We start from the raw sequence: 11,421 nt of genomic DNA on the forward strand, positions 1-11,421 counted from the left end.
TTGATAACGCTTTTCATACATTTTTTCAAATTTTAAAATTTTTACGTAAAAAAAGAAAAAAAAAAATTCCCATCATTGCGCCACTCCTTTCAGCAAAATATAAATTTTTAAAAAATGTATTAATAAAAAATTACATACATTTGAATTATATAAGCAGAATAAAAAAATTACAAGTTTAAATAATAAAAACGAGCTACATTAGTTTTCGAAACAGTCAATGCATATCAAGTTGAAGAATGAATAACTGTTTGCTTGAAGATGAAATTAGTAAGAATTTACAAAAAAAAAAAAAAATAAAATAAAATAAAAAATTCTTACAAGTCTGAACATATATAAGCCAAACACTACATACCTATCTTCATGTCTATATAACACCAAGCATGATTAACTGGTTTAAAAAAAATATCTATACATACTGGTGTTATCATTTTTTTCTTCTTTTCTTATGCATATTACTTTGCTCGTTGTTGCTAATAGGAAGTTTTTTCAATTTCTTCTTTTCTTCTTCTGTTCGTTCTTCTTTCTTTTTACTTACATTTTTATATAACTGAAATTCTTTCTCACTTTTCAAATTTTCCTTTTTAAAATTTTTCCAACTATTTACCCGTTCGTCTTGTCCTTCAACCCATAATTTTCTTTCTTTTTCTTTTTTTAACTCCTCCTGCATTTTTTCTTCCTCTTTTTCCTGAGCATATCTCAGATTGGCTAGTTTACATTTTTGAGCATATTCTATTTTCTCCTTTTGTTCTTTTAGTAAAATTTCACATTCTTCATTAATTAGCTGTTTCACCTCCTTACTAATTTCATATTCGTCTTCTTTTTGGTTTAAATACTCACCTATTTCGTTTTTTTTCTTTTTTAAATTTAATTTTTTTATTATGTTTTTTTTGGCTATTTCGTAGACACTCTTATATTGATCTTTAATATCATCTTTTTTTAATTCTTCATATGCTTTATTTAAAATATGAAACGCTTCACTAGCTTTTTCAATCTTACATTTATCAGGATGAATGAGGACAGATAATCTTCTATATTTACTTTTTATTATCTCCATATTTATATTTTCGCATATCTCAAAGATTTCAAACGGTGAGCTATTTTTATTAGCTAATATTCTTCTTATCTCCTTTTGTGCATCTCCTTTATTTAATTTTTTCTCCCCATCTTGGTTGTTATCCTTTGTTGTGGAAACATTTTCTATGTCTTTTAAGAAGTCATCAAACAATTCGTTCAATTTATCTTCATTTACTTCTTCTATTTCTTCCTTTTCAGTACTTACATTATTATTATCAATCCCGCTAAATGAGTTATTATCACTTTCGTTATTATTTTTGGATGTACCCTTCTCGCTATTTGCAATATTATCTACTCCTTTATTACTCTTATCACAATTTGTTACTATTCTTCCTAATGGGTTACTTATATTACCACTATTCGATGAATTGCCATTTTTCTCCTTACTATCACTACTTATATGAATTTCCACATTTTTCCCATTCCCATCGTTCCCCTGAGTAATTTCATTTTTTAGAATATTCTCCATATGTAATCCTTCATCTTGTAGCTTTTTTTCTATAGTTTTTGGTTCATCCATGTTTTTTTTTTTTTTTCTTTTTTTTAGTGCTTACTCCTTAATCCATAATATATAATGTATTACTATATACAAATGTGTTGTAAAGAATAAATTGTAATATTTCCAAAATTATTCAACCAATATACACGTCGGAATATGCATATATATATATATATATATGGTAGCTATTTCTGCATATGTTAAAACATAACTCAGTTACAAACATAAACACATGAAAAAAAATTTCTAAATATTTTATTAGTACATAATATAAACATGTTCATAGTGAAAGATTTGTTAAAAAAATAAATAAAATAAGATGGAAAAGGTATATATATATATATATACACATAACACTTAATATTATTATACACTCCATAGCTCAAGTAACGTATGTAAAACAAGGTATAAAAATATTCATTTTTCAACCTCTGTTATAGCCTTTATCTTCTCAGAATTTTTAAGCTATGCCTACAATAAGGAAATATAGCGAAAAAAAAGTAAAGTCGAAGAGCATGTAAAAATTTCATACATATATATATATATATTAGGATGTATATGCATATATTCAAGTACGTATACATATATGTAGATGTATTTATTGGTATATACATGTAAAATACTACTTTTCTCACATATAATGATAGTTACGTGCGTATGAGCCATTTTAAGAACTTGTAAACATCTACGTACTTTTCCAGGTTAAAAGTTTTGGTTTTAAGAAAATGTTCAATTCAGTTGTCCTCAAAAACAAGTACTGCTGTAACAAATTAGTCAAAAATATTTTATCATTTGAAGAAAAATATACGTATTTATTTTTCTTCAATCACAGCTATAAATATATATGCATAGGAAGGAACTCATTTGAGATTAATGGTAGGGAAAGGAAAAGTAAATTGCTAAAATCAGAGAGCAAATGTATTACATCATACACTTCGAGAAGAAGAAATATTAGTAAAATAGAAAATTCCTCATTTTGTGAAAATTCAAATGGTAGGAAATTAATCAATGTCGAAATAACCAGTGGTTATGCTACTACAAACGAAGGAAGCAATAATCAGGAATTAACGTGGACACTCAAAGAGGACAATAACATAGAATGTACAAATACACAAGAGGTGGAAAATAAAAATCATGAAGCACGTGTTAATACAAAAGACACAGAAGAACACTCTTTTGAGAAGATTACCGCGGATTATGATATAAAAAATGAAGGCTCAAAATTAACAATAGAAGATGCGGACGAAATTGATGAAGACACAAAAAAGAGTTTATTAGAAGTGTTTAAATACAAACACTTCACAGATGTTCAAAAAATAATATATGAAAATATAATAAAAGATAGAAAAAAGAACGATTTACTTGTTCAGGCGAAAACAGGAACCGGTAAGACCATATCGTACTTACTTTTAGTAATTGATGATATCATAAAAAATAGAATATTAAGCGTCCATACACTTATAATAGTACCTACGCGAGAATTAGCAAACCAAATATATAATGAAGCAAAATTATTATTAACCTTTAAAAATAATATTAATGTTTTAACTCTAATTGGAGGAATAAAAAGAAGAGAAGATCAAATAAATATTAGAAGAGTTAAACCAGATATTATTGTTTGTACTGTCGGAAGATTACTAGATCACTTTGAATGCACCTATTTATTTAATACCTTATTTGAAAATTTGAAAATGTTAATAATTGACGAAGCTGATCAATTGTTAAGTTTGGGGTATCAAAATGATATTAGTCGAATATTAACTTATTTACCAAAAAGTAGAAGGAATTTTCTTTTTTCAGCAACGTTATGTCATAGTTTAGATGACATAAGAAAGAAAATGTGTAAGACTGATTATATATTTTTAAATTGTATAAGAGATACTTCAAAACATACAAATGATCAACTGAAACAATATGTTATATTCCATAAAGCAATAGATACAACTCTTATTTTATACAACTTACTAATTGAACATATGCGCTTAAATCAATTTACATACAAAATATTAGTTTTTTTCCCTACAGCTAGAGCAACTTCATTTTATGCAAACTTTTTTAAAAATCAGCTCAAAATTAGCGTATACGAAATACATAGGAAAAAAGAAGCAGCACATAGACAAATTACATCTAACAGATTTTCTGTAGAATCCGTTGGTATTTTATTTACATCAGATATAAGTTCTAGGGGTGTGAATTATCCTGATGTTACTTTAATTATTCAAGTGAATTGTGCTATATCGAGGGAACAATATATACATAGGGTTGGTAGAACAGCTAGATGCAATAGAGAAGGTACTAGTATTATCTTATTGAATGAAGCTGATGAACTATTTTATCAACAAATAAAAGATTTAAATATAGAAAAATTAAATTCAAATGATTATATTTTAAAAAATACGAATGTTTCTAATTATTTAAATAGCTGGATGTCTAATACACAGCTCTTGTATTTAGCGTATGCATATTATTCATCTTTATTGCGATTTTATAAAACAAAATATGCTATCCTTAAATTAACGGATGATGAAATTATTGATGTTGTTAACAATACTTTACTGTCCACAGGATTAGTTGAGCAACCACATATTTCAAGTAAATTAGCTATAACTTTAAATATGCAGAATAATGCGAAACTGAAAATTAGGAAAGATTTGGACGATCTGTTGCTATAGTAATAATGAATGATGCTCATTACACTGAAAGAAAAAAATGCACAATAGAAATATAGAAATACAAACAGTATATCGAAAAGTATAGTTAAAATAAAGCAGAAGTTATATTTCAAATTATTTAATAGTAATAAGGAAGAAAAAGGGGGCAGTGCATTAAAATTATTTACATAATAGTAGTAATACATGAAAAAGAAAAAAAAAACAAGCTTAAGAAAAGCAAAATGGGAAAAATATAAAAAATTAATGTAAACAAATGCTTACACACGTGAGTGTGTGAATATTTTAGAAGTAAATTTTTAGACTTACCCTATACAATTGTTCACCCGTCTCTTGTAAAAAAGAGAACATAATGTAGTGTAATACGATACAGTGTAGTGTGGTATTATATAACGTAGGGTAATACGATATAACTTCCCCCTTCCTCTGTTACTCCTCCGCACAAATTTGCTTGTTGCATAATTAATATTCGAATAGCTTGTCTATATGTCTTTTTAATATGTATAAATAATATTTTTTTCTACTATAAAATATTTCTTCATGTTGTTGTCATAACAAATACCATTGAACTGATTTCCGGCTATATAGAAGGAATTAATAACTTCTGCATTGGAATTTATTTCTATTATTTTTCCCCTTTTTTCATAATCACTTAAATCTTTTAGCAAAAGGATGAAGTTAGTATTATCTGTGCATATAAACAAAGGAGAATAAGCTCCATTCAAATACAAAAAGTCGGTTTTAATGTAAGAGTTCCCCTTTTTTATTAACCTTAAGATTCTATTTTCTTTTGTCAAACAAACATATATATCATTTACCCTATCCTTTTGATATATACAGATATTTTTAACATAAGAAATATTTTGTACATCTATCGATATCATTGTTTCAATATCTTTATTTATATAATATAAATTGCATTTATTCTCTTCGTTGATATTACCTGAATCTACTACATATAAGATATTCCCCTTCTTATCGTAAAATAAGTGGCTTATTCCTTTGAAGCTTTGATCCTCGTACTCATCAGTGTATAACTCAATTTTTTTGTCCTTGTCTATAACCATCAGTCCCCTTGTTACTATAACGTATCCGTTAAACATGACAAAATAAAAATGGGAAAATAAGATATAATATGATAATATAATAATGTGGTAATGTTATAATATGATAATGTGATGATGTGATGATGTAATAATGTGATAAAGATATGATGTAAAAATGGCAAACATGTGAACAATAAAACTCTATGAGAACATATAAAAAAAAAAAAAAAAAAATGTAATCAGATGATGCATAATAAATTTAAAAAAATAAGGCGAATGCATAATGCATATTCCTTATACTAACTTAAACAATTGAACAGCTCTTTTGTTTTTTTTTTTTAATATAGTATATTATCATATTCTACATAGTAATATACAAATATTTTGATGCAGTAACAGTAAGATATTGTAACATTATTATTTTTTATATGTATATATTATATTTTGATATATTATATATTATTACTAGGATCAAATATATAGAAATTATAATCATTGTCCGCACACAAACATTCTGTCATAATATCAGTGTTAAAATATTTTTCTTCCTGTATATATTTGGTATTCTTCTTTTCATTTCTTATGCTCATTACAGTTTTCTCCTCATCAATGGAATCAAAATATTCCTTATCGTGTTCATCTTCATCATCTCCTATTTCTTCTGATGAAGATGCCGCAGATAAATTGTTACTTTTTTCATCCCTTTTTGGATATACTAATTTATATCTAAGTATATCACCCTTATCTGAAATAACACATAATACACCCTCTACATCTATGCAAGGAGAATAAATATCACACTCATTTTCGTAGAAAATTTCTACATATTTTTTTTTTTTTTTTTTTTTTTTTTTATTTCATCTGCGTTAAATGAACTATCGTCAGTTAATTTATCATCGGAAATATCCATTTTTTCCAATAACAATTCTTTTTTTTTTCTGCTTTTAGGTTTTTCTTTTTTTTTCTAATGCTATTGTTCTTATTCTTACATTTATTATTATTCTATTTGAAAAAAAAAAAAAAAAAAGATTCGTCTTTCTACATATTAAAAGAATGTCTTATCTTTTTACTTTCACACAATAAAACGTTTTCTTAAGTGTAGCTGCATTTTTTTTTTTTTTTTTTGGCTTTCATTTAATTATTTACTTATTTATTTTGTTTTGTTTTATATTATATTATTTCCATTTATTGTTTTTTAATGAAATTTTGTGCTTAAAAAAGTGAAATGGTATAGATACATACTAATTTCTTCCTATATATATATATATCTATGAAGACACCTATAAATGTGCGTTTTCTTTTTATTTTAATTTTTGCTTTTATTATTCTTAAAAATGCAGAACTTATTCACAAAGTCCACTTTAAATAATGATATATTCAATTGAATATAAGACGGTACAATTATTTAAAGGTATCTTAAGTATTCTTTTTTTAATTAGTGTCTATAGCTATTTTCATTCTTAATTTCAGCGCTTCAACATGTAAACCTAACTTAATATAATAAATATATACAATAATACAGCACAATACAGTATAATGCAAATATTAAAAAAATTAATAAAAAAAATAATATAAAAATTCAAGATATTAAAGAAAAAAAAAAACTTATATAATGCTTATTTATACACATAAGCTTATACTAAAATTAAGGCACAACATTGGTTTTCCTTATGACAAAATTCTAGTCTAAATTATGTTAATGTTTTAATTGATGTTAGTTAAAAGTTTGATACACAAAGAAAAAAGGATTATATAATATTAAATAGGACATGAAAATTATAAAAAAAAAAAAAAAAAAATAGGAGGAGGAGAAGCATCAAATGAAAGTAAAATAGTGTAATATAATGTAATACAAAGAAATACAAGAAATGCGAAGCTATGTAAAGCTAAATAGTGCAGAGAAAAAATTTATAATCTGCACATTCTAATGCACTTTTAAAGTATGAGTTAATACATTATTGCTGGTAACAAAGAAACAGTGAAAACTAAAAAGAATAAGTCTTACTTAAAATTTTACTTTAATTAAATCATGTCATTTTAAAAAAAGGAAAAAAAAAAAAATAAAATAAAATAAAAAACTAATACTAAAATATCTCTTAAATATTTTTGCTCATTCATGTCATTTTTTTACCATGTAATTTTATATGAAAATCAACGTCACTGTATGTTCTTAAGATAAATTTTTTCCTGCACATATCCGAATCTGATAGAGATGTTTTTTCTCCATTTAAGGATTTTTTTATTTTAGCATTTTTTACCTTATTTTGATCATTTCTATTTTCTTGTTCCTTATTATTTAATCCTACTAAATTTAATATAGAATCTTTGTGTGCGTAAAATAAATACGAGCACACCGATATTAATGTTATCATTTTGATTTAATAACATGTATGTTAGCATATATAGTTACATATATATGTTAATGTATAGGTTTACTGTTTCCCTTCGCTTCTTCCCCTATAAAATTAAAAAATGACAATAATAGCTCAGTCATGTATTAAAAAGCTCAGCTGATCCGTAATATTTTATGACCATTCAGTTATTTGTGTAGTTATATCTCCCTGTTTCGCTTATAAAAAATGCAAAGATGCGCTTTTTACTTTCAAATATTTAAAAAAAAATGCTTTTGTTGATATCCTTTTGAAGCAAAAATAGAAAGATTAAAATCAATGATTTTTTTTTATGTTCATGCAGAACGTTAAAAATGTTATATTCACGAGTTTTAGACAAGAAATATATTATATATATATAAATATATATATATATACATATATACACATGCGCACACATACACACAAATATTCGAGGCTACATATATAAACAAATGTTCCAAAATTTTTACAATAAAGCGGCAATTCTGATGTACAGTGTACACCCAAAATCAGTTTCAGCAAAAATAATAAAAAAATACAAGTTGAAGAACTAAAAAATTGATTATATATTTTTCAGAAAAAAATTTTATAAAAGAGGAAAATAAAATGAACCTAACAAAAATGATTCATTAAAAAAATAAAAAACGATTACTTTTTGTTTTAAATTACATTTTTTGATTGATTAATTTTCTTTTCTCATTGTGATTTAAAAAAAAAAAAAAAAAAAAAAAAATTAAAATTAAAATTAAATTCTATTAAATTATTCTTCATTCGCTTTGGTTATCAACTAATATACTGTTTTACCGTTGTTTTAATACTGTTTTGTTCTATTTTATGTTAAATTATATTGAAGGATTGACGATTAAACGAAAAAAAAATTCTTAAAATACCTTATTAATTTGCATAACATAAATGAAAATAAAAAGTTTTATTATGTTTTTATGAAGTTTACATTTGACAAAAGTTTATTTAAAATATAAACCAAAAAATTAATGTACTAAAAAATTCTTATATACATTTATACGTATATTTTATGTTTATAAATATTTTTTTCTGTTCAGACATGTGCATAAATGTCTTTTTTTTGTTAAAAAAAAAAAAATAAAAATACGCAATGTACATGGCAGAAACGAAAAGAAAGACTTAAATTTTGATTTAATTTATTTTTTTAATTCATAATTGTTGTAAGAGAGCAATTGTCCTTTTGCAGTATTTATATATGTGTGTTTTTACCAACATACACGCACTTACGCAAAAAAATTCCAACATATATAACACATATATACATATATGTATCTTCACAGTTATGCATATTCGTACTCTGAAAATGTACAAATGAAAAAATAAAATAGAAGAAAAGGAACAAACAACTTCTTTTCATAGGAAGTATTTTTTTCTAATAACATGAATATGAAAAAAATGTGTTATCTTCATTTTTAAATTTAAAAATATGCACTTCTTCCATTTCCACATTTTTTCTGCATCAAATTCCTTCATCGTAAATTTCTTCGTGTCCAATATGAGGACTTTTATCCAAGGGTCTTTCAATAACCCACCTAGGTGGATCCATATTTCTTTCCGATTTATCTACAGGCCAATCAAGTAAACAATCATGTCTTTCTTCGTTTGGCACAATCTCTCCCTCAGACGTAGAAGGTTCTTTTTTTAATTGTTCTTTTCTTTTGTCAATTTCGCTTTGTAATTTTTTCTTATTTTCCCATAAAATATCTCTTTCTTGCTTTGATTCCTCACTTTCCGGGTCTATATTATATTGTCTGTGTACATCCTTTCTATATAGCCATTTTTTGGTATCTTCTAATTCTTCTGAAGTACTTTTATATTTATTCCATGGTACATCTACGTATCTGTCCTTGGCCATATAAAATTCTGGATTCCTAAATTCTTCATCAATTGATCCATCATCACATGTATGACAATTACGATACAATGCATTTTCTATATATTGAAAATTTTCTGAAATATAATCTATTGTTTTTAATAGAGCTGTTTTGGGCGTTATGGATCCATCTGTATGCATTTCTAAAATATTAATTTCACCTAAAGTATCTAAATTAATTCCTCTTCTTTGACCTATAAAACCAAAATGTTCTACTGGTGTACAGCTACTACTAAAATGTATAAAGTTATCTTTACATATATCTCTATTTCTTGACTGCGACCCATATTCAGGCATAACATATTCTTCAATACTTTCTATTTTTACATCCATTTCTAAATAACTCCCTGCAGCAACGGAGCATATATACTGATTCTTATTAATAATTTCAATATTGTCAGGTAATTGCATATGTCCAGCAACAACTATCATTGGACCCTTTATTCGAAATTTACCCATTATATAATTATCCATATCTGCATCTTCAGGCACATTTTTGAAAGTTATTTGTCTCAAGTTTTGTGCTAAATCAAAAAAATTTTCTCTTACACCAACTATACAGTAAAATTCATGTTTCATATTAGGTATTCGCAATGCCGTAACTCTACCTCCTTTTAAATGTTTTATTGCTACTCTTCTAAAAGCATTTAAAAAAATTGGAGATAATTCTACATCATGTGAATGCATAAAAAAATACGTGTATGCTCTACCCTCATGATATTTTACAGGTTGAATTTGCTTGAATCTAAAGCCAAATGTTTTTGGTCCTCCCTTTTTTGCATCAAAATATGTATCATCTAATAAATTCTTATCCAGCTGATAAGAATCAATTGTTGATTTTTTCTCTTTACATAGGTCATCAAAGTATTTATTATATGTATGAAAATCGTATACCTCTGGCTCATAGTCCATTGACATACCTTCGTATGCTTTTCCACTTTCATATATATATGGAGGTAATTTACCTTTTTCCTTATCTATTTGATCCATTTTTTGTAAGTCTATTTCTTTTGTGTCCTTTTTTATTATTTCATTATCGTATACATTATATCTATGTTTATCCGTCACATGACTTTTTGATTCAATCCACTTTTTGTCATCATCCATTATGCCTTCATCATCATCCGCTAATCCTTTACCATTACCCGTTCGTCCTTCACCATCAGCAGCTATATCTTCATCATAGTCCGCTAAACCTTCATCATTATCCCCTAAGTTTAAACCATCTAAGTTGTGCTCACCCTCCTCATCCAAAACATCGTATCGATGAAATTCATCTTCATTGTTTAACTGCTCGTTATCTGCTTTTTCATAGCCCTCTTCATCAAATGCACCAAATTTATATATATCTCTGTTTTGAGAATTTGTCTTACCTACTTGTTCATTTACGTAATATCGTTTGATATTATTACTCTTGTTTCGTATGTTAATATCTAAAAAATAGAGGAAATGACATCCATACGATAATATACACATATATGTAAATATATATATATATATATGCTACACACATACATGCATATCTCCTATAGGAAAACCAAAACTCGTATTTGTAAATTTTTTCCTTCTTACGCTTAGAATGATTGGTGTGTACAGGTAGAAACGCCGGACTTTTACTTTTCAAAATTAAACAGAAAAGTGAATTATTACTAGTAATGAAAAAAAAAAGTAACAACAAGAATAGCATTATATTATATTACTATTACTCACACTGCTGCTTGAGAATTGAATCTCAATAACAATCATTTTAAATTCTTTCCAAGATGTACACATATACATATATAATATATATGCAGATATAAATATATGCCTGAGCTTTCATAACATATTCACAAGTTCGGCCAATTTAATTTATTTAAAATAA

The 11,421-nt window shown here is 25.8% G+C and overlaps 5 protein-coding genes across 5 annotated transcripts; 1 reads left to right on the top strand and 4 right to left on the bottom strand.

Moving 5' to 3' along the window:
* Positions 1 to 424: 424 nt before the first annotated feature.
* On the bottom strand, positions 425 to 1,594 carry PmUG01_14023900 (DnaJ protein, putative; the record flags this gene model as incomplete). Its single annotated transcript, XM_029007785.1, has 1 exon — positions 425 to 1,594. The coding sequence occupies one exon, from the start codon at positions 1,592 to 1,594 to the stop codon at positions 425 to 427; it is 1,170 nt and encodes a 389-aa protein (XP_028864140.1).
* Positions 1,595 to 2,298: 704 nt separating this feature from the next.
* On the top strand, positions 2,299 to 4,245 carry DBP6 (ATP-dependent RNA helicase DBP6, putative; the record flags this gene model as incomplete). Its single annotated transcript, XM_029007786.1, has 1 exon — positions 2,299 to 4,245. One exon carries the CDS (start codon positions 2,299 to 2,301, stop codon positions 4,243 to 4,245), a length of 1,947 nt encoding a protein of 648 aa, XP_028864141.1.
* A 491-nt stretch (positions 4,246 to 4,736) lies between these two features.
* PmUG01_14024100 (conserved Plasmodium protein, unknown function) lies at positions 4,737 to 6,198 on the bottom strand (the record flags this gene model as incomplete). The annotated part of the gene is given in 3 exon segments (XM_029007787.1): positions 4,737 to 5,323; positions 5,755 to 6,115; positions 6,130 to 6,198. The coding sequence occupies 3 exon segments, from the start codon at positions 6,196 to 6,198 to the stop codon at positions 4,737 to 4,739; spliced, it is 1,017 nt and encodes a 338-aa protein (XP_028864142.1).
* Positions 6,199 to 7,402: 1,204 nt separating this feature from the next.
* PmUG01_14024200 (conserved Plasmodium protein, unknown function) lies at positions 7,403 to 7,660 on the bottom strand (the record flags this gene model as incomplete). The annotated part of the gene is made up of 1 exon (XM_029007789.1): positions 7,403 to 7,660. One exon carries the CDS (start codon positions 7,658 to 7,660, stop codon positions 7,403 to 7,405), a length of 258 nt encoding a protein of 85 aa, XP_028864143.1.
* A 1,483-nt stretch (positions 7,661 to 9,143) lies between these two features.
* PmUG01_14024300 (DNA-directed RNA polymerase alpha chain, putative) lies at positions 9,144 to 11,244 on the bottom strand (the record flags this gene model as incomplete). Its single annotated transcript, XM_029007790.1, has 2 exons — positions 9,144 to 10,990; positions 11,130 to 11,244. 2 exons carry the CDS (start codon positions 11,242 to 11,244, stop codon positions 9,144 to 9,146), a joined length of 1,962 nt encoding a protein of 653 aa, XP_028864144.1.
* Between the last annotated feature and the right edge of the window lie 177 nt (positions 11,245 to 11,421).

This window comes from Plasmodium malariae (assembly GCF_900090045.1).
Source record: "Plasmodium malariae genome assembly, chromosome: 14".
Classification (NCBI taxonomy): Eukaryota; Apicomplexa; class Aconoidasida; order Haemosporida; family Plasmodiidae; genus Plasmodium; species Plasmodium malariae.